The sequence below is a fragment of the Euleptes europaea genome, chromosome 4 (assembly GCF_029931775.1).
Source record: "Euleptes europaea isolate rEulEur1 chromosome 4, rEulEur1.hap1, whole genome shotgun sequence".
NCBI lineage: Eukaryota > Metazoa > Chordata > Lepidosauria > Squamata > Sphaerodactylidae > Euleptes > Euleptes europaea.
This window is the reverse complement of record NC_079315.1, coordinates 116,637,876-116,664,748: the sequence shown is the minus strand read 5'-3', so window position 1 is coordinate 116,664,748 and position 26,873 is coordinate 116,637,876. Positions and strand designations below refer to the sequence as shown.

General features: G+C 44.3%; 1 protein-coding gene across 1 annotated transcript in view; it reads right to left on the bottom strand.

Moving 5' to 3' along the window:
* The window catches only part of RIT2 (Ras like without CAAX 2), a 191,129-nt gene that overhangs the window by 54,742 nt on the left and 109,514 nt on the right, over window positions 1-26,873 (bottom strand). The window contains exon 4 of the mRNA XM_056848687.1: window positions 25,745-25,936. Coding sequence (XP_056704665.1) covers window positions 25,745-25,936 — 192 coding nt within the window. The remainder of the gene's footprint in view (window positions 1-25,744; window positions 25,937-26,873) is intronic.

The following is a 26,873-nucleotide window of genomic DNA, read 5'->3' as shown; positions in this document are numbered from 1 at the left end:
TGGAGAATGATATTTCCTGGTTTTTGTAAGATGATAATGCGTAATATCACTTTAAGAATCGTTCTCAGGCACTGGTGCATCAGCTGGCTCATGTAATACACACCTGATGAGTATTTAGTTTACTGAATATGCTATGTGAACAACGCCACTTGAGTCCTTACCAGGAGTGGAAGGAACTCAGCATCTTACCCCTCTGGGGAAGTATTATGCACTTTATTCTGGAAAAGGTTATTCTTTGAAACCTGGTATCATGGATGTTGATATATGATTGCATGCATTGCATCTTTTGTAAGTATTTGAACTATTTATTGTAACTTAATTATTGTTATTTATTGAAAGATATTTATTGGATTTTAAAGAGACTGCAGAATAGATTTTTTTTATTTATTATGTTGTACAGGATGAAGAACTGAGCCCTTGTGCTCCGAAACGATTGTATTCTCCTTGACTGTTCCTCTTGCAGCATCTGTTTTGAGAAAAGACTAAGATAGTTATTTCAACTGACTTATTTGATACTTACCTGATGGAATTCAAATGAGCTGTGGAAATTTTGTACATCCACTGTTGTACTGAATGTATGTGTTGTTGGTGGTTTCATTACCACATACTGCAAAGTGTATATATAGCTATAATATATTGGCATTGTTTGCAGCATTGCTCTTGTATTGGTTTTCTCATCCTCCTGATAATAGTACAGAGGTGTCTTTTTTCTCCTTCATCACCTGGAGGTTGGCAACCCTAATTACTATGCAAAATGAAAGGAAGGCCAGATGGGGGGGTACTGCAATGTAACTGGAAAGGAAGCACACAGAGAGGGGAAAAAACAAAGACGGGGAGGATTTCTCCCTTTTTCCTGAAAGGGGGGAAAAATCACAGGGGAACGTAAACAGTCTGACCTCTGCTGAAATGATGCCATTTCCTCTCTGATAGCCATCAAATTTTTACAGGGGAGAGCGTGCCTTCAAATAAAGAGTGAGAAATCAGGCCTGTGATGGTACCAGAGTTTCCTCCCTCTGAAAAAGAGACTGATGATAACAAATTATAAATCAACATAACCCCCCACTCCTGCCTCTAAATTATTGAGTGGGAAACTAAAACCTCGGAGAGGCTTAAGCAATCTATCAGTCGCTAAGCTTGTGTTGGGAAATTAGCTCGCGATATGTAATGATCTTTCCTATACATTTTAATTCCTTTTAACTGTTTAAATAGAATTTGAGTAATAGCTTCTTAATGTTCACCACAGAAGGTAACTAAATCTTTAATGGACTCGTGTTGCAGCCAACTTAATATCATAATTTAATAGAAGATTGCAGCCGTACAAAGGAATAAAAGTAACGTCCCTGCCACCTTTTCTTTCTTTAATATTTAGATTTACTGAGTCAACCCAAAGTTCCACAGCTCGAACGAGAATTTTGTTACACAAATAACATTGATTTTTTACATGTGTCTGAAGTGGAAAGAAAGAGCTATTCCTCCTTTTGAATTCTCTGTTGACAACTTCATAAAAATGTTGTTAAACAAGGTAATAAATAGGGTTGCCAGATCCCTCTTCACCACCGGTGGGAGGTTTTTGGGGCGGATCCTGAGGAGGGCACGGTTTGGGGAGGGGAGGGACTTCAATGCCATAGAGTCCAATTGCTGAGGCGACCATTTTCTCCAGGTGAACATCTCTATTGGCTGGAGATAGCTGTAATAGCAGGAGATCTCCAGCTAGCACCTGGAAGTGGGTAACCCTAGTAATGAATAGAGGACGGAGGTGGATTGAGAAGATCTGGATCCAAATTGCTTTTCAGCAATGAATCTGACTTGGTCTAGTCATTCTTTCTCTAGTCTTCTACCTCCCAGGATGGTTGTGATAACAAACTAGAAACAGGAGTACCCAGAGTTACCAACTCTTGGTTGGGAAATTCTTGGAGTTTTGAGGGAGGGAAGCATCCGTTCCCCATCAAGGATAGTCAAAGGAAGGGAAAATGTTCTGGAGCATCTCCTATTTGGTTATGGAATTGTCTTATTGTTCTGAATTGTGCTTTATGATGCTGTGAACCACCTCAGACACATAGTTATGGAAACAGAAAAGAGCAAGAGTCCAGTAGCACCTTAAAGACTAACAAAATTTCTGGCAGGGTATGAGCTTTTGTGAGTCACAGTTCACTTCTTCAGATACTTCTTCTTTACTTGACTTCTTCAGATACACCACGCAGGGTATGAGCTTTCGTGAGTTACAGCTGACTTCTTCAGATATCTGGAGATAGCTGTAATAGCAGGAGATCTCCAGCTAGCACCTCGAGGTGGGTAACCCTAGTAATGAATAGAGGACGGAGGTGGAAGTGAGATATCTGAAGAAGTGAGCTGTAACTCACGAAAGCTCATACCCTGCGTGGTGTAGTAGTTAAGAGCAGTAGTTTGGAGAGGTGGAAGAACCAGGTTTGATTCCCCACTCCTCCACATGAGCGGCAGAGGCTAATCTGGTGAACTGGATTTGTTTCCCCACTCCTACACATGAAGCCAGTTGGGGGACCTTCGGCTAGTCACACTCTCTCAGCCTCACCTACCTCACAGAGTGTCTGTTGTGAGGAGGGGAAGGGAAGGTGATTGTAAGCCGCTTTGATTCTTCCTTAAGTAGTAGAGAAAGTCAGCATATAAAAACCAACTCTTCTTCTACTACTGCTACAGACATACTAATATGGCTACCCAACATGATCTATCTCTATGCTTGTGGGAAGGTGGCATACAGATATTTTTAAGAAGCAGAACAGTTGGCTTTTATCTTTCCCCTGCCACTTAAAGGAGAATCAAACTGGCTTACAATCACCTTCCCTTCCCCTCCTCACAACAGACACTCTGTGAGGTAGGTGGGGCTGAGAGAGTTCAGAGCGAACTGTGACTAGCCCAAGGTCACCCAGCTGGCCTTATGTGTAGAACCCGGTTCACCAGATTAGCATCTGCCGCTCGTGCGGATGAGTGGGGAATCAAACCCGGTTTTCCACATTAGACTCCACTGCTCAAAACCACCACTCTTATCCACTACAACAGGCCGGCTCTCATAAATACATGAATAAATCAGGAAAAAGAAGAGTTGGTTTTTACATGCCAATTTTCTATTTTTATATGCCAATCTCCTTGCCTTTCCCTCCCCACAACAGACACTTTGTGAGTTAAATGGGCTGAGAGAGTTCAGAGAAAACTGTGACTGGCCCAAGGTCACCCAGATGGCTTCATGTGTAGGAGTGGGGAAACCAACCCAGACCACCAGATTAGAGTCCGCCGCTCATGTGGAGGAGTGGGGAACCAAACCCGGTTCTCCAGATTAGAATCTACTGCTCTTAACCACTACACCAAGCTGGCTTGACTGAAGGAGGTACCTTCCTACCTTCTACCCAATAATATATTTCTGTACGTTAAACAGGTAAAAGAAGAGCCACAGTTTCCCCTCATTCCCCCCTTCTGTTTTACCCTTTTCTTTCCAACCAATCCCTTAATTACACCTCTCCAACCTTTGTTTAACCTCTCCTGAATGTAACACCTCAGCTGATTGTAACAGACAGAAAATTATGAACCAACAAACTGTGAAGTAATGAGCTGAAAAATGTGAGTGGGGGAACTAATGGGTTGGAAACTAACCAACTGTGAGCTAGGTCAATTGCACATTGCAAGCCATCCTTTGGACCTCACTAATGTGATAGGCATTTCAAACTTGAGTTCACACCTGGGACTGGGCGAAATCTGTCAAACATTCACATTACTCGAAGGATTTGCCTCTGCAGTGCTGAATACCAAGCAAAGGGAGGGATGTTTTGGAAGATGCCCGTGGTCTACAGAGTATTGCATTGTTCTCTCAAACTGGCGTTAGAATGACAAAATCCAAGGGAACCTATAAACAATTCCATAAGGGGTCGCCCCCTCCTCCATAGAGAATCAAATGCTTCTCTATGGAAGAGGGGGTTGACCTCTTCAGGACCCAATAAATCGGACCCCGTATTCCAAACTTTACCAAACTTTGGGGTTCATGCAAGGAGAGTCCCTTAAAGCTACCCTGAAAATTTGGAGCCTCCAAAAATGCCTCCCGCAGAGCTCATTTACAAAATTCCTATAGGGGAAAGCCTGGGAAAGCCGAAGAAAGCCAAATACCTATTCAGCTGATTCGGCAATCAGCTTTTTGGCTTTGACTTTATTCCCAGGTTTTGGTATTTGGTAAAACTGAAACCTGAATATTGCCAAAATGGCAAATTTCTGGTTTATTTTCAGTTAGGGTTGTGCATATCGATAAACCCGAAGTGTGACGCTTCATCACTGGGGCTCTCTCATTCTCAGAACTGGCTCGCTCGCAACTTCCCCTACAGGATCTTCCTAAGTCGACGATGACTTGATGGCACTTCCCACCACCAAATATAATCTTGTCTTACACCAAGTAGACTACTGTTCCATCTGATTCAATGTTGCCTCTTTATTTATTTATTTATTCAATGTATTTATTTATAGTGTGTTGTTCACATTGTTCTCTAATTCTGTACTTTCTAGTCTTATTGCCATTTGCTCACTGGTTGTCTTATGCTGTCTGAGCTGCTTTATCCTGTAATCCACCTTCAGTCGCAGCAAGAAAGAGGGACTCCGCCTTGGGTTGGCATGCTGAAAAGAGGGTGGGTGTGGGTGAAGGGATTGGAATGATCTACTTGCCTGGTGAAAAAGAGGGAGGTCAGTTTGCCGGTTCTACCCCCAAACCTTCCTGGGTGGTGGAACGAGAATAAGAGTGCCCCTGAGCTTGCACTGAGAGGGTCTAATGGATGAGGACTCCTGGGTTCTCTTTTGGATGGGGAAGGCGGATAAAGATGGAGGGGCTGGTGAGCCAGATTGTCCTGTGGGAAAAGGATCAGAGGTTAAAAGCCAAAAATCCTAGTTTCTCGTTATTTTGGGGGAAGGGTGCGGGGATCAGAGCTGGGTCCAAATGGACAGGGGACTATTTACGAGTTCTCTACCAGTTTGTTTATTTGTTTAAATCTTGGGAAGGGAAGGGCGAAGGCTAGGACTCCAAGGGCATATGAATTGGGAAGAGGGAAACATCAAGTCAAGTTTAGCCTATTATATTAGGTGCTGTGGAACACAGGTAAGATGCTGCTGCAGTCGTCTTGTTTGGGGGCAACACGTGCAAATGCACCCGTGAGACATGCCCATGGCACTTCCGGTTTTACCCAGAAGTGACACCGACACTCTAGCAACCTCTGCTGAAACTCTATGGAAACCATAGAGTTTTGGCAGAGATTGATAGAGAGTCCGCATCACTTCCGGGTAAAACCGGAAGTGAACCTGGGCACGTTGTGGAGGTCGCACATGCGCTATGCACAGGTCAAGCACACACGTCACACAAGGCAGTTGCGCACGTCACAAACTGCTGAAGAGCTCCCGCCGGTGGAGCAAAGAGACCTGGTAAGCCTATGAGTATCCCTTATCCAGACTGCATGGGACCAGAAGTGGTCTGTATTTCGGATATTTTCGTATATTGGAATATTTTGGAATTTTTGCTTATACATAATGAGATATCAAGAAGAAGAAGAAGAAGAGGCTTTTACATGCTAACTTTCTCTACCACTGAAGGAAGAATCAAACTAGCTTACAATCCCCTTCCCCTCCCCATAACAGACACCTACTCATCTGAGCAAAATCTTCTGCAGGTGCCAACTTGCAAGGGGGCTAAGCCAACAACTGTTTTTAGATTTCTGATTGGTTCTACGACCCTAATCATATAGCATATTTTATTGAATACCCCACCCTGCCAATTGTATTGCCTCACTTTGTGTAATCTGTCTTGAGTCCAAGTGAGAAAAACAGACTATAAATGATGTAAATAATAATAAATAAGTAATAATAAACTTCCACAGTTCCACAACAACAACAAACAGATTTTAGAAGTTATTAGAGAAATTGGTGGTGATAATATTCTACATGAAAACAAACTACAGCCTTACTGGGATATTTGAAGAATGCAATCACAAGTGATGATCTTGAGCTAATTGCTTCCCTTCTAGCAGCTGTTCAAATAAGTCTAGCTGTGCTTTGGGGGTGGGGGGAGAAAGCATCCGTACCAACTTTAACAGACTGGGGTATAAAAAATGGACAGAGGTATTTTTTGGTGAAGTTGATGCATTATTGGAAAACAAAGAAAGGCAGATTCATGAAGTACTTATATCCTATGGGAAGAAATCATAAGATTAATGGTAATGTAGTCCATATACTAATTTCTGTCTCTTAACAAATATAACATATTTATGTATGTACTGAAAATCTGATAATGAAGGGGAAGTTTGTGCATATTAACATGCTACCTTCCTGCATTCAGAAAGCTAGTACATCAGGGAGAAGGGTTCTACTCTAGCCTCCTAGATTTTTTTAAAAATTGGGTTTAATAAACCTGAACCCGAAAAATACCCCCAAAAATTCAGCAAGGGCGGGTGTTTCTAGCTCTGCTGCCTACGGGCTCCGACTTCTGCCTCCCTCTCCAAGCTGCATGCCAGATCGGGCCTCTGTGGAGTCAGAGCGCACAGGCAGCGGGGCTGGCAGGAATGTTCCCGCCTCTCCAAGTGGCTTGGAGGCCCGATCTGGCATGCAGATCAGGGAGAGAGTAGGATTGCCAGATCTAGGTTGGGAAATTCATGGATATTTTGTGGGTGGAGTCTGAAGAGGGCAGGGTTTGGGGAGGGGAGGGACTTCAGTGCCATAGAGTCCAATTGCCAAAGTGGCCATTTTCTCCTGGTGAATTGATCTCTATCGGATGAAGATCAGTTGTAATAGCAGGAGATCTCCAGCTAGCACCTGGAGGTTGGCAACCCTAAGAGGGAGGCAGGAGCATTCCTAGCCCCACGGTCCGTGCATTCCATGGAGTCAGAGCATATAGGCAGCAGGGCTAGTAGGAATGCTCTCACCTCCCTTTCCAAGCAGCTTACCAAAGCAGCTTGGAGAGGGAGGTGGGGCATTTGTATCCATGCCACCTGCTTTTTTTCGGATTTTAATTCGGCATATCGATATGCACACGCTAATTTTGGCCTTCTTCTGGGCATAGAGCAGGGTTCACTGGGAAAGGAGGGGGGAAGGTAGTCATGAATTTCCTGCATTGTCCAGGGGTTGGACTAGATGACCCTTGAGGTCCTTTCCAGCTCTATGTTTCTATGCATGCTTCTTTTCCAAAACTAAACATTCCCTTTCCACTCCATGATATAGGATTTCTGTAGATTTGGAATTTGCTTTGCAACTTGTATTACTAAGTGCAAAAAACAATTGATTAATGGACTATGAGAATTAATGAGTTCATTAATCACCATTTTAAAATGTGTTTTTTTTAATCAGATTTTCATCACAATGATCAGCTTTAAATGGAGGGGGTGTTTTTAATTGAAGACGATCTGTTGGAAAGAATCAATATATATATATCTTAATTCAAGCAGCAGAATATTGATAGGTTTTCAAATGATATGTGATTTATCTGTGTTAGATTGTGAAGAGAAATGGTGACTTTCCTAAGAAGCCTGAAAATATCTTTGATATTAAGATATCACATTATTTCAATCAGTTAATTCTGTAATGAGTCAATATAAGCAAGCCAGTTAAAGTAATTTTGAAAAATTGATGGTGCAATCCTGAACAGTTACTCATGTACATCTATTCATGTCATTGCAGATTACAGAGATGTAGCGAATGGTATTGAGAGCCAATGTGGTGAAGTGGTTAAGAGCGGCGGACTCTAATCTAGAGAACTGGGTTCGATTCCCCACTCCTCCACATGAAGCCTGCTGGGTGACCTTTGGCTAGTGACAGTTGTCTCTGAACTTGCTCAGCCCACATGGAGGCAGGAAATGGCAAACCACCCCAGAAGATCTCCTGCCTTGAAAACCCTATGGGGTCACCATAAGTCATCTGTGACTTGAAGGCACTTTAAGAATATAAACATAAGAACATAAGAAAGGCCATGCAGGATCAGACCAAGTCTGTCAAGTCCAGCAGTCTGTTCACACAGTGGCCAACCAGGTGCCTCTAGGAAGCCCTCAAACAAGACGACTGCAGCAGCATTCTCCTGCCTGTGTTCCACAACACCTAATATAATGGGCATGTTCCTCTGATCCTGGAGAGAAAAGGTATGCATCATGACTAGTATCTGTTTTGACTAGTAGCCATGGATAGCCCTCTCCTCCATGAACATGTCCACTCCCCTCTAGGAAGGAAGGAAGGAAGGAAGGAACGAAGGAAGGAAGGAAGGAACGAAGGAAGGAAGGAAGGAAGGAAGGAAGGAACGACATAAGGACATAAAAACATAAGAAAAGCCATGCTGAATCAGACCAAGGCCCATCAAGTCCATCAGTCTGTTCACACAGTGGCCAACCAGGTGCCACTAGGAAGCCCACCAACACCTCTGATCCTGGAGAGAATAGGTATGCATCATGACTAGTTTCTACCACCAATGCCTGGTAGGGCTCATACTTTGTTTTACTTGCATGGTCCTTTCTTTTATGTCACCGACTGTCTGATTTTTTTTACCTGGAGATGCCAGGAACTAATCTAGGGCTGTTGAAATTTTTTTGGGGAAAATTCGGGTTTGGGTTTAAATGGCCTTTTTTTATTCGGGAAAACCCGAATGCTGAATTCCCCTATACCGGTATAGGTGGGAATTCGGCTTTAAATTTGGGATTCCCGAATAATTCGGCAATTTAAACCCATTTAAACCCATTTGCGGATTTCTGCAGCTCTGGGGGGCATTTTTGCAGGTAGAGGTCCCAAATTTTCAGGGTATCTTGAAGGGACTCTCCTTGCAAGAACCCCCAAGTTTGGTAAAGATTGGGTCAGGGAGTCCGGAGTTATGGGGGCTGGAAGGGGTTACCCCATTCCCCCATTGGAATGCATTGGACTTCAGTCTTCAGACTTCAGTCCAATGCATTCCAATGGGGGAATGGGCGTGTCCCCTTCCAGACCACATATCTCCAAACCCCCGGATACAACCCTCACCAAATTGGGGGTTCTTGCAAGGAGAGTCCCTTCCTGCTACCCTGAAAATTTGCGACCTCTACCTACAAAAATGCCCCCCCCCGAGGAGCTTTGCAAATAAAATTCCCATTGCTCTTGGGGGGCATTTTTGCAGGTAGAGGTCCCAAATTTTCAGGGTAGCAGGAAGGGACTCTCCTTGCAAGAACCCCCAAGTTTGGTGAAGATTGGGTCTGGAGTTATGGGGTCTGGAAGGGGTTGCCCCATCCTCCTCCATTGAAATACATAGGCAAAGTGGCTGTGTTCAGAATCTTTAGTGTGTGATCTTACCAATCTATCTTTGCAAAGTTCACCCTTTGCCTCCATAGAGATACAATGGGATTTTTTTTTATTTTCAAAGCTCCTGGGGTGGGGGCATTTTTGCAGGTAGAGGTTCCAAATTTTCAGGGTAGCCTGAAGGGACTCCTTGCAAGAACCCCCAAGTTTGGTGATTGGGTCAGGGGTCTGAAGTTATGGGGTCTGGAAAGGGTTGCCCCCCTTTCCCCATAAGAATGCATTCAAAACCGTTTGTATTGGTTTTAATGGAGGAGGATGGGACCTCTACCTGCAAAAATGTCCCCGCAGGAGCCACGGAAAGACGTTCCTGACAAAGCCGAATTTTCAAGAATGGCAAATTCGGCTTTGCCAACCTCTGGATTTTGCTGATTCGGTAAACCTGAACCAGAAATTTACCAAAATGGCATTTACTTGGTATTTTTTTCGGTTCGGTTTTTACCGAATCAACAGCCCTAAATTGATCCTGGAACCTGGCACCCCAACTCTATGCACAGCACTTAAAATGATGGGTCACTGAAACCAGTCCTTAGGACAGCTTTATCTTTCCAATTGCTTTGTGTTAATATGCTCGATATGCACTGGAGTGTTTTTCTTGCTAGCACAACCCTCTTCCTACAGATTTCAGATGGAGCTTTCAGTCCTAGTTGGTCCCCCGGCCGTCATTCTGTGCTTTGATGATCAAATGAAAATGACCACAACTCATTCCAATCCCATTTTTCTTTAATGCTAGACACTTCATGAAACAAAAGCTCTGGACACCCTATTTATATGATTCTGAAACCTGCTAATTAAATTATGAGAATGAAATAGGTTTTTGCACGATACTACAAGAAAAATCTGGCACTCTAATTTAAGAGAAAGGCAGGAAATATCAAAGAATACTATTAGAGGTCTCCCGTTGTCCTCTACACGCACTTATTTTAATAATATCCTCTTCTCCTTACTGTCAGTTGTTCTATGATAAGCAATTATTTTCTTCCTGCCGATATCCTACATTAGAAACCTCCTGCTGTTTGGACAAAAATATCATACGCTTGCCAACCGACAGGATAAAATAAGTTGGAGCTTTTGTACTCAAGAAGGAAAAAAAGTTTTGAGTTAATGCCTAACTTAGGATTTGAATTGTCATACACAATGCTAAGAACATAAGAAAATAAGAAAGGCCCTGCTAGATCAGACCAAGGCCCATCAAGTCCAGCAGTCTGTTCACACAGTGGCCAACCAGGTGCCTCTAGGAAGCTCACAAACATGACAACTGCAGCAGTATTGTCCTGCCTGTGTTCTACAGCACCTAATATAATAGGCATGCTCATCAGATCCTGGAGATAATAGGTATGCATCATGACCAGCATTCATTTTGACCAGTAGCCATGGATAGCCCTCCATGAACTGGTCCACTCCCCTCTGAAAGCCTTCCAAGTTATAAGAACATAAGAAAAGCCAAGCTGGTTCAGATTTGGATGGGAGACCGCCAAGGAAGTCCAAGGTTGCTACACAGAGGCAGGCAATGACAAACCACCTTTAACATAAGAAAATAAGAAAGGCCACGCTGGATCAGATCAAGGCCCATCAAGTCCAGCAGTCTGTTCACACAGTGGCCAACCAGGGGCCTCTAGGAAGCCCACAAACAAGATGACTGCAGCAGCATTATCCTGCCTGTGTTCCACAGCACCTAATATAATAGGCATGCTCCTTTGATACTGTAGAGAATAGGTATGCATCATGACTAGTATTCATTTTGACAAGTAGCCATGAACACACATGAACACATGAAACGGCCTTATACTGAATCAGACATGGTTAGCCCTCTCCTCCATGAACATGTCCACTCCCCTCTTAAAGCCTTCCAAGTTGGCAGCCATCACCACATCCTGGGGCAGGGAGCTCCACAATTTAACTATGAAAGCAGGAAGGCAGGAAGGCAGGAAGGAAGGACCACGTGGAAGTCTTGAATATAGTATGATGCTAAAGTTGACACAGAAGCCTGAATATCCCTGCCTAACATAATCTTGACAGAGCTCACAAGCTAAGTAGGGTCAATCATGGCTAATACTCGGAGGGGAGCCCACCAAGGAAGAGTAGGGTTGCTATGTAGAGGAAGGCCTCTGCACATCTCTTGCCTTGAAAAGCCCATGATCACAAGGGGTCACCATAAGTTGCTGGTCACTTGACAGCACACAGTTATTATTATTATTCAAATTGACATGGGATGAACAGCCTGGCCATTTGCACGGCTTAAGGATTAAAAGCTCTCTCTGCCGCTCGGCCGGCCGCCAGGATCCCAGCCACCCATTTAAATCCAAGGGAGCGCTCGTTCGAGGGCTCCGAGCAGTTCAGCTAAGTGCCTCTTCTCTATTTTTCATTTTAATGGTCTCCCGAGCATCATTATTTACCTATCGCTACGAGTGTTAATGGTGCTGAACACCAGACCGTTTTCGCCGGACAAATAGCGCTATTCACAGTCGAGAGGCACCATGTGAAAATGATACAGTGCGACTCAGCTCGGAACAGATGCAGAATGGCGTATGGTCAGGGGAGTGCAAATGAGGCATGAGGTGGAAGTTGTTCAAAAATGGATTTTTTTTTTAAAAAAAATGGTTTCTTTTATTTGCCGAAAGAGAACTTGGGGTGGTTGAGCCAAGAGCAGCATGACAGTCTATCGCCCGTGCCTGTGAACAAAAAGACAATCATTCAGCGTGAGAGCCAGCGAGGTGTAGTGGTTAAGAGCGGTGGTTTGGAGCAGTGGACTCTGATCTGGAGAACCGGGTTTGATTCCCCACTCTTCCACATGAGTGACAGAGGCTAATCTGGTGAACCGGGGTGCTTTCCCCAGCCCACTCCTACACATGAAGCCAGCTGGGTGACCTTTGGCTAGTCACAGCTCTCTTAGAGCTCTCTCAGCCCACCTACCTCACAGGGTGTCTGTTGTGGGGAGGGGGAGGGAGGGGGATTGTAAGCTGGTTTGATTCTTCCTTAAGTGGTAGAGAAAGTTGGCATGTAAAAGCCAACTCTTCTTGTTCTTCTTCATCTTCTTCTTCTTCTTCACAGAATCATAGAGTTGGAAGGGACCACCAGGGCCATCAAGTCCAACCCCCTGCACAGTGCAGGAAATTCACAACTACCTCCCCCCTCCACACCCCTAGTGACCAGAAGATGGCCAAGATGCCCTCCCTCTTCTTCTTCTTCTACACATACTTTACGGCCTTTTATGCATAGGTCATTTCCATAGTGATCAACCCCCCCCCCCCCACTACTGTTTTCTCAATGCTGTTCTGGTGGCGACAGAAACAACCCATGCATAAAAGGCCTATATCTATATTAGAGATTACTTGAAGCTGCCTTATCCAGATTCAGACCTTTGGCCAATTTTGTCTGCTCAGACCAGCAGCAGCTTTCCAGAGTCTCAGGCAGAGGTCTTTCACATCACCTACTATCTAGTCCCTTTAACTGGGGATTGAACCTGGGACCTTCTGCATGCAAAGCAGAGGCTCCATCACTGAGCCACATCCCATCCCCACCCCCCTCTCTCTCTGCTTCTCTCTGTGTGTGTGTGTTCCTCTCTCTCTCTCTGCCTCTCTCTCAAATTTATACTCTAGCTTTCTTCCATGTAGTATTGAGTAGTGAGTGGAGTGTTAAAATAGGACTGGGGAGACTTGAGTGCAAATCCATACTCAGCCATGAAGCTTCCTGGGTGAACTTGGCCCATCTGTCTCTCTGTCTGTCTGCCTCTGTGTGTGTCTCTCTCAGCTATGTTATGCATGAGCACTTTGACTTACTTTCTCCGCTGGTCCGACTTGGTTTTTCATTGGGGTTATGCATAAGTTTTCCATCCCTGAGAGATGACCCCGCACTAGGGTTGCCAGGTCCCTCTTCACCACCAGTAGGAGATTTTGGGGGTGGAGCTGGAGGAGGGTGGGGTTTGGGGAGGGAAGGGACTTCAATGCCATAGAGTCCAATTGCCAAAGTGGCCATTTTCTCCAGGTGAACTGATCAGCTGGAGATCAGTTGTAATAACAGGAGATCTCCAGATATTACCTGGAGGTTGGCAACCCTACCTCATGCCCAGCCCACACAATGTCTGGGTCTTGCCAATCCTGTTGTAATGTGATGCATCAATCTCCCCTGAGATCAGTCCAGGACAAATAATCCGCATTTCCATGCACAAGCCAAAGCACGGGAGAGGGGAGCTGTGTGTGTGTGTGATGTTTTCCTCACAGTAAGCACTACATCCAATTACACAGCAGTGTCTTCAAGGGTCGGGGACTCAGACGCTTCCAGATTTCTGCTGGTGACTCTCTAGCACTCCAGAAACCCCAGGACTTTCTCCAGGGCATACAACAACATGCCTAGCATTTTTAGGATTTGGAACAGAAAAGTGTGGGTCACAACAGCCTTGATTCCCAGGTAAAAGTCCCATTCATAAAAGACCATTGAGAATCTTCACTAGTAAGCCCATGGATGACCTCTGCATTCTCCTCCCCCTGTAACAAACAGACTTGAACACAGTGCCCCTGAGGAAATGCAGTCACAAACATTCCCCCACCCCCAAAGTTTAAATTCAAAAAGTTTTTTTTTTCCATCAGCATCTTCTTGGCCTGCTCAGAGACATTTTTGCTTTGTATCCTGCAGATTCTCATAACTGAGCAGTTCCCAGAGCATTTTCAAGTCTGCCAAAAGAATGATGTTTCTTTCACTTCCCCCTAGGAGGCAAGGTTTTTTTTTTTTTTTAAGGGCTGCTCTAGACTGTTGTGAAGCTGACGGTTTTAAAAAAAGTACTGCAAAGCTTGGCAAGATCCAGCTATATCACTTCTGGCAAGCACCCAGTCTGGATCTTGGGCTGTAGGGAGGAAGAAAGCACGAAAGAATGGTTGGTGCACAAAGACAAGCTCAAAGTTCCACTTTTTATGACTGTGACTGCTAATTAAAAACTTCACAGTTACCTTGGGTGAAGAAGCGGCAGGGGGTGGGGAGCCCATACTAGATATAGCAAAATTAATAACTATCTTGGCAAAGGTCATAGAATCATAGAGGTGGAAGGGACCACCAGGGTCATCTAGTCCACCCCCCTGCACAATGCAGGAAATTCACAACTACCTTCCCCCCCACACCCCAGTGACTCCTAAAAATCTGCACAGCCAATCAAATCTCCAATGACCAGTCTGAAGCCTTGTTGGACAAAGGCTTCAGCTGACCCTGCCCTCTGTCTTAAAACCCTTGGCGGGCACCAGGAAAGGTGTTGGAAGGCAACATGGCACCCACAGGCACCATGTTGGGCACTCCTGTTGAAGAAACACTTGGGGCGGGGAACCCACGTTTTTTTCCCTCCACATTTTTTTTCGCCAGAGAGTCATTTAACACGATTAATTATGCTGATTATTATCGGGAATGTCACAACGCTGAAGAAATAACAACTCTCCTCCCCAGTTATGAGGCGCTTTTTATTTGCAAAACAATTACCTACAACATCTGATTAAACTGTTCCGCTAGACTGATCCACCAAAGGAAATGTCAAAAGACATATTGCGCGTATCAGTCAAAACTAAAGTCAAATGAGAACAAGATAAGTCCAAACAGGAATAATCCGGCACTGGGAAAGTAGGCGGATTAACGTCTAATTAGCATGTGTTATCTCTGACTGGTACGAGGTTTTGACGCCTGTGAGCTCTGATTGCATATTACAGGAAAACACCTTTGAATATCAAAGATGGCACGTGCGTCACGGAGGCACTGAATGAAAAGCACTAATGAATAGGTTGTTCGTGCCCTTCAGACAAATATTACGGGGGGTGGCAATGAACTCCACTTCTCCCGGCATTCAGTACACGGATTCGGTTAACAAGAGAGAAAACCTGCCGTTTCTATTACGGCGTCTTAGCGGAAAGGGTGGAATGCCCCTCGAATGGCAACATTCGATACGAAATATCGACAGGGCCATTGATAACCGGTTTCATTACTGAAATGCAAACAAGCAAAATGGGGAAACGAGGAAAGAAAGCGGGTGAGGTGAAAGCACACGTAACAAATATGTTGGAGGGCCAAGACAACGGAAATGGCATATGTCATAAGAGGAGGAGGAGGAGAAGAAGGAGAAGGAGAAGGAGGAGAAGGAGAAGAAGGAGAAGGAGAAGGAGGAGAAGGAGGAGAAGGAGAAGGAGAAGGAGAAGGAGAAGGAGAAGGAGAAGGAGAAGGAGAAGGAGAAGAGTTGGCTTTTACATGCCGACTTTCTCTACCACTTAAGGGAGAATCAAACCGGCTTACTATCACCTTCCCTTCCCCTCCCCACAACAGACACCCTGTGAGGTAGGTGGGGCTGAGAGAGTGTGAGTAGCCCAAGGTCACCCAGCTGGTTTCATGTGTAGAGGTGGGGAAACAAATCCAGTTCATCAGATTAGCCTCCGCCGCTCATGTGGTGGAGTGGGGAATCAAACCTGCTTCTCCAGATCAGAGTCCACTGCTCCAAACCACCTCTCTTTACCACTACACCACGCTGGAAAAGGGAAAAAGCCTCTCCAGGAATCCAGATTCTTTCACTAGAACCCTTTGTGGAGTAGGGAAACAAGAGCTCCTCCCCTACCCAATGCTGCAGTCCACAACAAGATTGCCCCACATGATGATTTTAATTATTTTTTAAACAAAGATTCTAAAATGGCACGACATCCCTGGGGCAGACTCGGGGGGAGGGCAGAGAATCATCTCATTTGGCCCTAAGAAGAAAATCTAGCAAGAACTCTCTTGTTGCTCTGATTCCAAATCAAGCAAAGAGATAAAGTATGCAATTTTGGATTCCTAGAGAGGCTTCTCACAGTTGCCAGATCCCCAAGATTAAAGCAAACAAACAGCACTAGGCTCGCTGGGCAACTATATATTGAATTCCACCAATATTTCTCAAACCACACAAAGAACACACAAAGAGCAACTTCCAAGTAACCAACTGCACAATGAACAGCAACTGACACCTCACGATGTACAATGACAACGATCAAAAGTACATCACGCAACCCTGAGTCCTGTGGAAACCCCAAGTCCGGGGGGCGCAAGCAAGCGTTGCCACTCCCAGTGGCCCTGCGCAGAAGCTCCAAGGTTGTCAGGAGGTAACTGGACTAAGGATGAAGGTAACACCGCAGTAAAGTGGAGATGAATATCCAGGGTGTGGGAAACGATCCAGAACCCCAAGATTCACAGGCAGACCTTGTCTTATTGTGTTTCACCTAATTGTGCTTCACACACATTGAATTTTCAAGCAAGTCTATGGGTGCCACATTTCCAACAATATGTGCTCACTTTGTGTCTCATTTTAGTACTTCTCACAATATTTCAGACCTTTTCTTTATTATCACAGTACATTTTTTTTAGGCATAATACTATTGTACACTTAATAGACTACAGTGTAGTGTGAACATAACTTTTATATGAACCGGGAAACCCAAAAATTCGTGTGGAGTCGCTTTATTGTGATATTCATTTTATTGCAGAGGTCTGGAACCGAACCTGCGATATCTCCAAGGTATGCTTGTATAGTGTAATCCTGGACCGAGTTAACACCCGTTTTAAGCTCATTGAAAACAGTGGGCTTAGACTGGAGAAACTCTGCATAGGACTGTACTTTTAAACTACTAGGCTGAGAACAAAATGAGGCCAAAGCCTAGTCAACACAACTAGGGTTGCCAGGTCCCTCTTTGCCACTGGCAGGAGGTTTTCGGGGCAGAGCCCGAGGAGGGTGGGGTTTGGGATGGGGAGGGACTTCATTGCCATAGAGTCCAATTGCCAAAGCGGCCATTTTCTCCAGGTGGTGAACTGATCTCTATCCGCTGGAGATCATTTGTAATAGCAGGAGATCTCCAGCTAGTACCTGGAGGTTGTGGAATTCAAGAATAAAAATCTCATGCTGGATTTCAATAATTGAATGAAGATTGTGCAGCACTAATGGCTAACTAAATAACCTTACTAAATACAAAACCATTCAGTTCTATTTCTGTCTGCAGCAATTGTTGTATAAATTTGCTATCTCTTTTATTCCAAAGTATAACTATAAAGCATTAAGGTTGTAAAAGGACAGACAAAATGATTTTGTATTTAGTAAGGTTATTTAGTTAGCCATTAGTGCGGCACAATCTTCATTCAGTACCTGGAGTTGGAAACCCTAAACACAACCCAGGCCCAGAGTTTTTTTTTTTTTTCCTTTTTACTCTTGTTCCCACCCCCTTGGTGCCACAAGCAGGGAGCATTGGGAGTAGATACTGCTGGGACACCACTTACTGTTTTGGAACAGGAAGTGTCATTATGACACTAAAATTTTAAAAACACAGAGAGAAAAATTTGGGAAAATCCTAGACAGTCCTGATGTCACTTCTGATTTCAGAACAGGAAATGACCTGAGAATGCTCTAGGAAATTCCAGATTACTGCATTGTGGTATCCCTTCCTGTCCTGATACCAGAAATGGTGTCCAGGAGTCAATCAACACTGTTTCATCCATTACCCCTCTGCCACTCCATTAATCAAGGCCATGGTATGGGGAGTTTCAGCAGATAGATTTGCCAACTTACAGGTACTAGCTGGAGATCTCCCACTATTACAACTGATAGAGATCAGTTCACATGGAGAAAATGTCCACTTTGGCAATTGGACTCTATGGCAAAATATTCAATGTAAAAGACAGCATTAGAATCGGCACCTTACAAACCTACAGTCTGGTTCAGGTTCGTGGATGATTCATTTACCATTTGGAGCCATGGTGAAGAAAAATTAATGGACTTTCTAAACCATCTCAATAATAGCCATCCAAACATTCAGTTTACCGTGGAAAAAGAAATTGAGGGTAAACTCCCATTTCTTGATACCCTTGTCATCCGTAAAACAAATTTTCAGCTAGGTCACAAGGTCTACCGAAAATCAACTCACACAGATCACTACTTACACAAAAACTCCAACCACCCCCCCACAGAAAAGAGAAATAATCAAAACATTAATGGACTGTGCAAGATGGATCTGTGAACCACAGTTTCTCAAGGAAGAAATTAATCATCTAAATCACGCACTGCTAGCAAACGGCTATTCCAGAAATGAAATCAGAAGGGCCATTAAACCAAACAAAAATCAGAAAACTCAGGAAAAACAGTCTCCCATAGGAAAGGTATTCTTGCCATTTATTAAAGGAGTCACTGATAAGATGGAGAAACTTTTGAAAAAACATAACCTACAAACAGTGTTTAAACCCACCAAGAAAATACAACAGATGCTATGATCAGCAAAAGACAAAAGAGATCCCCTCACCTCTGCAGGAGTATATCGTATACCTTGCAGTTGTGGACAAGTTTACATCGGGACCACAAAACGCAGCATACAAACAAGGATAAAAGAACAGGAAAGATACTGCAGACTTGGCCAACCTGAGAAATCAGCAGTGGCTGAACATGGACTGACCCAAACAGGACACAGGGTCTTATTCCAAGACACTGAAAGACTGGACAATTCTACCAACTATCTTGTCAGATTGCACAGAGAAGCCACTGAAATTCATAAACATCAGCACAACTTTAACAGAAAAGAAGAGTTTAAGAATGAATAAGGCTTGGCTTCCTGTCCTGAAAACCTCCAGACTAACAAAGACTACAGTCCACAATAGCCATGCAGATTAGCTTTGGATTCCACATGTTAACAGATCACTTCAGGATACAATGGTTCCACATTAACATACCACACCCTAATTAGCACATTATCTTGATACTTACAGGACAATGATTAGCACATCACCATTAATACTTTGCAGGACAATGACTCAGCTCAAACCCAGCCCCCTTCTGACTATATATTACTCTTCCTACTCACTTGACACTGAGAGACACTGTCCTTCAGTGTTACTCCTCTGAAGCTGCCTGCCACAGTTGCTGGCGAAACGTCAGGAAAGAAAATACCAAGACCACGGTCACACAGCCCGGATAACCTACAAGAACCAATGAACTCTGACCGTGAAAGCCTTCGACAATAATAAAATGCACTTCAACAAAGACAAATGTAAAGTTCTACGTTAAGGTAGGAAAAATCAAATGCATAATTATAGGATGGGGGAGACTTGTTTGAGCAGTAGTGTGTGTGTAAAGGATCTTGGAGTCTTAGTAGACCAAACACTGAACATGAGTCAGCAGTGTGATGCTGTAACTAAAAAGGCAAACGCAGTCTTGGGCTGCATCAACAGAAGTACAGTGTCCAGATCACGCAAAGTGATGGTATCACTTTACTCTGCACTGGTTAGACCTCAACTAGAGTACTGTGTTCAGTTTGGGGCACCACAATTTAAGAAAGATGTAGACAAGCTGGAACGTGTCCAGAGGAGGACAACAAAGATAGTGAGGGGTCTGGAGACCAAGTCCTATGAGGAAAGGTTGAAGGAGCTGGGTATGTTTAGCCTGAAGAGGAGAAGACTGAGAGGGGATATGATAACCATGTTCAAGTACTTGAAGGGCTGTCATATAGAGGAGGGTGCCGAGTTGTTTTCTGTTGCTCAAGGTCGGACCAGAACCAACGGGTTTAAATTAAATCAAAAGAGTTTCCATCTTGACATTAGGAAGAATTTTCTAACAGTTAGAGCGGTTCCTCAGTGGAACAGGCTTCCTCGGGAGGTGGTAAGCTCTCCTTCCCTGGAGGTTTTTAAGCAGAGGCTAGATGGCCATCTGTCAGCAATGCTGATTCTGTGACCTTAGGCAGATGATGAGAGAGAGGCCATCTTCTGGTCACTAGGGGTGTGGAGGGGGGAGGTAGTTGTGAATTTCCTGCATTGTGCAGGGGGTTGGATGATGGCCCTGGTGGTCCCTACCAACTCTATGATTCTATGACCTCCCTTGCGCAGAAGTTAACTGTCTCCTCATGGAATTGAAAACCATACTGACAGCTATACTATATTGTTGGCTGCATGATCGGACCAGGGGAAAAGAAACCTTTGGTTCTGCGGGATTTCGTTTGAGATTAATACCACAGAATGGAGAGATTTAAGGTATTCAAGAACAAAGATTTATTTTTGGAAAGCCAATATGAATCTCCGGGGGTTGCCCTTTTTCTATGGTGATAGAAATGGGTCTGCCGTTTCAGAGATTTCTCCACCAGATGTTCGGGGAGCTGAGGTTATCCAGATAATGTCACTGAGGCAGCAAAAAATAACTGCTTAAGTTAGCAGAGACTTCAGAGATGAAAAATAATATAATCTCGGAGAGGTGATGCTCCGTGATGTAGGGGGTGCAGAAAGCCTGGGGGAGGAATGATGACTAACCATATCCTTCCCAATGTCATTTGCTTTCTGGAACATCTGTTTCACTAAACAGAGGATTGTGCAGACTACAAAGAGACATGAAGTGAGGGCGGTTAAGCAACAGTCTAGGTGGATTTCTGCAAGGCCCAAGGCAGACTTGTAGAATCACAGAATCATAGAGTTGGAAGGGACCACCAGGATCACCTAGTCCAATCCCCTGCACAATGCAGGAAATTCACAACTACCTCCCCACCACCACCTCCAATAACCCCCTACTGCATGCCTAGAAGATGTCCTTAAAAAAATCCTACAGGATCCCTGGTCAATCTGGCCTGGAGGAAAATTGCTTCTTGATCCCAAAGTGGTGGTCAGCATTACCCTGGGCATGTAAGAAAGGGCTGCGAGAGCCAAACACTGGCACAACCTTTCCTGCCCTTCCGCTAGTGATCTGCCTAAATTAAAGAATCAGCATTGCTGAATGACAGCCACCTAGCCTCTGCTTAAAGACCTCCAGAGCTCACCACTTCTCGAGGAGGACTTCCACCAAGGAACAGCTCTAACTATCAGGAAATTATTCCTAATGTTTAGCTGGAAACTCTTTTGATTTAATTTCAACCCATTGGTTCTGATCCAGCCTTCTGGGGCAAGAGAAAACAACTCGGCACCATCCTCTGTATGACAGCCCTTCAAGTACTTGAAGATGGTTATCATATCATCTCTCAGTTATCTCCTCTCCAGGCTAAATATGTAGGCTGCCTTTCCATTTCTTGAAAGGGATATTATGAACATTTCCCAACTTCCGAAACCTAATCAATAGTAGAGTGTTTCCTTTCTTTTATAATGGATAATTTAAATATGTATGCAATGGCACTCAAAGAACTTGTGTTCCTAATTTAGTCCTCATTAAGGATGTCAACATGCTAAAGTATTTAAGCCATAAGATAATGTCTCATTTGCAAGTCGGCAAGGACCAGTTTCTGATGAGATTCACTTATCTTTCAGTGTTTTGTGTGAAGAAGTAAAGAGAACTGAGTATTGTGGATTGGATCCCAAAGTCCCATTCCATTACAAGCCTTCCTCCAATACAAGGAGGCTTATGCAGTAACTAGAAGTCGAGCCACCTCATCAAATAATTTATGTACAATATGTTTCCACCTGCTTTGGTCACATGAATATATGAAGCTGCCTTCTACTGAATCAGACCCTGGGTCCATCAAAGTCAGAATTGTCTACTCAGACAGGCAGCGGCTCTCCAGGGTCTCAGGCAGAGATCTTTCACATCACCTATTGCCTATTCCCTTTAACTGGAGATACCGGGGATTGAACCTGGGACCTTCTGCATGCCAAGCAGATGCTCTACCACTGAGTGATGGCCCCTCCTCTAAAAAGAAAAGATTTGCCTTATTCTGAATCAGACCCTTGGTCCATCAAAGTCAGTATTGTCTACTCAGACCGGCAGAGGCTCTCCAGGCTCTGGTAGCGGTCTTTCACATCACCTACTTGCCTGGTTCTTTTAACTGGAGATGGTGGGGATTGAACCTGAGACATTCTGCATGCCAAGCAGAAACTCTAGCACTGAGCCACATCCCCTCAACATACATTCGATCATGCATGGAAACAGTTCTCTTTCAGTGACTCAAGTTTTCCCAAGGAAGAGCTATTCTCTCTTTCCCGAGCCTTTAAAATTCCAATTTATCTTAAGAAGGTGAAAAGATAAAGCCCATGTTTCCGGGGATAACAGCGCAACATACTTAAAAACGACAAGACATACTTAAAAGGAACGGTGGCAATCCCTTTACGGAGGCTATCAGAAAGGCGAAGCGTTCTTTCAAACTAATAAGCTTGCTTGTTGTAGCGGAGTCTCCCCGAATGTGTCATTTTAATTGCAGATTAGTCTAGTTCCTGGTCTGACACCGATAGATTCGCGAGACAGACGACATACATCATTAATTGCGTTGTGTAGGGGGATTGCATATCAAACAGTGTCTTTGTCTGACCTGACTCCTACAGCCTGTCTGATGGTTCTGAAATTGGTGTTCAATGGGGGAAACAATGCCAAAGAACGCCAGAGCTGACATTCCATTTCCTCTGCCCCCAGACACTGTAAGTAACGTTGCAATATATAGTCTGTACAATCATCTTCTATCGTTCACTACTGGAGGATGAAGAGACTGGGATTCAACATGAGCAGATGTGTTAGCTCATGCGCCCTGGCCACATTCCAGGGTGGCTAGTCTAATGCGGGTAGCTGCTTATCTTCACTTGAATTTAATTAGTCCCCCCCCCCCAAATCTCCTTAATGACTAGTTCAGCTGCCAGCTCTGGAGGTTTATGATGTGGTGGAAAAGTTATTATTTACTATTTATCGAAGTCCACCAATGCATACTGTCCTGCGCAACTTTGAGCCACCAAACCAGGTGTTGCCCACAATCCACATGAAGTGGCTTTTTACAGGTGCAGTAACGCATTCATTTTTTACTGCCTGCCTGGGAATGCAAAAAATGGGAGGGGCAGGGGGTGAAGCAACTGGAATTTTCTTTCTTTCTTTCTTTCTTTCTTTCAACTGTAAATTCACTTTTCTCTCAAACTGGTTAGGAAGGAAGCAAGGAAAGAGAAAGGAAAAAAGAAGGGAAGGGAAGGGAAGGGAAGGGAGAGGAGAAAGAAAGAAAGAAAGAAAGAGGAGAAAGAAAGAAAGAAAGAGGAGAAAGAAAGAAAGAGGAGAAAGAAAGAAAGAAAGAAAGAGGAGAAAGAAAGAAAGAGGAGAAAGAAAGAAAGAAAGAGGAGAAAGAAAGAAAGAGGAGAAAGAAAGAAAGAAAGAAAGAAAGAAAGAAAGAAAGAAAGAAAGAAAGAAAGAAAGAAAGAAAGAAAGAAAGAAAGAAAGAAAGAAAGAAAGAAAGAAAGAAAGAAAGAAAGGAAGGAAGAAGCATTATATAAAAACATTTTGACTGAACAAACAGCCTTTTTAAAATTGGTAAAAATCTGATGCAAACTGACCTCTGGACCCATCAAGCCACAGATCTTGTGCCATTCATTGGCTTCTTTGTGCCCTTCCACAAAAGTTCTGTCCTGCAGCTTTTCTGGAATGATGTTAGTTACTGGGGACTAGAGTTGTTAAGAGGAATTCTCTTAATTCCCCTTTACCCAACTGGAGTTCATTTGGAATCAATTCTGTTGCGATCCAAAGAGAAATGAGACGAGAGGAGGGGCAGGAAGGGAGGTCTTGCAACAATTCAGAATTTCACTCTGCAGATGCTCAGAGACATGCAACCTCTTCCCAAACCTTCCTGCCCTCCTGCAAGGCTTCAAGGGCTGCAATTAACATATACTTTGATAGTCATTTTGCCTTGTGAGAAAAATGATGCCTAAGTCATTTCCCTTCTTTGTGGTTGGCCAGAACTCCTGTTACAACTGAAGAGGTTTCTTCTTTTTAGAGCTAAGGCCATTACCATGAACATCAAGCCTAGTGGTCAGATCACTGCCTCCTGCCACCTCCCAAATTGGTATTGTTTGCATGCCGACTCCAAAACTTTCAGCATTATTTGAGATCCGCTTTTTCGGCTCCCTTTAATTGCCACCATTTTTAATTTTTTTTTACTGATACCATAGGGTCGCCAGGTCCCTCTTCGCCACCGGTGGGAGGTTTTTGGGGTGGAGCCTGAGGAGGGAGGGAGTTGGGGAGCAATTTCAATGTCATAGAGTCCAACTGCCAAAATGGCCATTTTCTCCAGGTGAACTGATCTGTATCAGCTGGAGATCAGTTGTAATAGCGGGAGGTCTCCAGCTAGTACCTGGAGGTTGGCAACCTTATGATACCCCCCCAAAAAAATACTGCAAAAGTATTCTTTTTTTGGGGGGGGGGGTTGTTTACCTTTACAGACCATGGTCCCTAATAATTTATCCAGATAACTTCATGAAGCCTTTAGTATAGTGCTACCCAAGCACCTGTGTTGAAAAAATCCTTTCGAATCATTCAGTTTTGCATAGTTTGTGGAAAGCCAGGAAAGTGAGAGCCTTCCTGACCTTTTCAGGCAGGCCATTCCACAAGTTGGGGGCCACAGTTAGGGTTGCCAACCTCCAGGTGGTAGCTGGAGTTCTGCCACTATTACAACTGATTTCCAGGTGACAGAGATCAGTTCCCCTGGAGAAAATGGCTGCTTTGGCAATTGGGCTCTATGGCATTGAAGTCCCTCCCCTCTCCAAACCCCACCCTCCTCAGGATCCAGCCCCAAAATCTCCAGGTATTTCCCAACCCAGAGTTGGCAACTAGGGTTGCCAACCTCCAGGTAGTAGCAGGAGATCTCCTGCTATTACAACTGATCTCTAGCTGGCAGAGATCAATTCACCTGGAGAAAATGGCCACCTTTGGTGGTGCATAGGAGGTAGGGTTACCAGGCCCCTGCCGGGAGATATTCTCCTTTGGGAGCCCTCCCCCTGGCGCCATTCAGCAAACTGGTGTAGGGGACTTACCAGCAGCAAACTGAGGCCTAGGCCTCTCTTGCCAGCAATGCATCGATAGGGCTGCCAACCTCCAGGTACTAGCTGGAGATCTCCTGCTATTTCAACTGATCACCAGCCGACAGAGATCAGCTCACCTGGAGAAAATGGCTGCTTTGGCAATTGGACTCTATGGCATTGAAGTCCCTCCACTCTTCAAAAACCACCCTCCTCAGGCTCCACCCCTAAATGGTTAGTGTTGCCAACCTTCAGGTACTAGCTGGAGATCTCCCGCTATTACAACTGATCTCCAGCCAATAGAGATCAGTTCACCTGGAGAAAATGGCCGCTTTGGCAATCAGACTCTATGGCATTGAAGTCCCTCCCCTCCCCAAACTCTGCCCTCCTCAGGCTCCACCCCCAAATTCTCCTGCCGGTGGCAAAGCGGGACCTGGCAGCCCTATGCTCACCAGAAGTGATGCTCACCATCACGTTGCTAGCAACATGGGGACACTCTGGTATTTGGGCAAAAACTCTATGGTAAAAACGGCTCCTACCATAGAGTTTTTATCCCAATACCAGAGCATGCCCACATTGCCAGCGACGTGATCACGTCACTTCCAACAAACAGCTCCTCAATCGCTGTCTGAAGCCGCCGTTCCAAAAAAGTGTCCATTTTGCATTTAGTTAGCTAGAGCTATGTTACGAGTCTCCAGAGAAGCCCAAGAGGTGAGTGAAAGCAGCTTCAATTAAGAGGCAGCCGCTCGCTTACCTGCCGAAACTCTTTGAGATCAATTTTGTTGCCCACCAGCACCAAGGGGATGTCGTAGGTACGCCGGACGCGATAAATGAGCTCCTTGAATTCGGCGGCCTCTTGGAAGGACTGGCGGTCCGTGATGGAATAGCAGATAATGAAGCCCTCTCCTCCCCTCATATATTGGTCTCTCATGGCCGTGAATTCTGCCTGCAGAGGAACATCGAGAAGCGGTATAATTTAGCAAGCGAAATAAATGGCCTGTAAAGGGGACAGTTGCTGAGAGAGTGCTTCCGAGGTAATTTCTGGTTCCCTTGAAAAGTGAGTTTGTTTACAGTTTTAATGAGCAAAAAAGCTCACATCCTTTCGGATCTTAATATTAACGTGGCATCCCTAGACAATTGGTCACCTCCTTTCCCTAGGACCGACAGTTGTTTGGCTTCTTTCTTGGTGTAAATAATGCAGAATTCCTAATTTAAAAAAAAAGATTTTGGGAAGTTGTGAAGTTTCTCATATAGTCTATTTGTTTTTCTCATTCTGATCACTTCAACAATAGATTCGAGTCCAGTAGCACCTTAGTGTGTGTGTTAAGTGCCCTCAAGTTTCTTCTGATTTACAGTGACCCTATGAATTAATGACCTCCAAAATGTCCTATCATTTACAGCCTTGCTCACGTCTTGCAAACTAAAGGCTGTGGCTTCCCTTACAGAGTCAGTCTCAGTCTCTTTTCCTTCTGCCTTCAACATTTCCTAGCATTATTGTCTTTCCCAATGAGTCTTGTCTTCTCATAATGTGACCAAAGTATGATAGCCTCAGTTTAGTCATTTAAGCTTCTAGGGAGAGTTCAGGTTTGACTTGATCTAGAACCCGCTAATTTGTCTTAGACAATAGATTCTGAAACAACAGCATCAAACCCCTTGATAATCATGGACTGAAATCCTGAGAGCACTGCCCTGGAAGTAAGCCCCATTGAATAAACGGGACTTACTTCCAAGCAGAACTGTTCCCATAGCATCTGAGATCTGGAGTAGGGTTGAACAAGTGTTCCCTATTTCAGTTCTCTTTATATTTGTTCAGTATGTTGTCAACAGTTTATATTTCTTCAGTATTTTTTCAGCAGTTTTGGTTTTGTTCTACCACGGTTGGT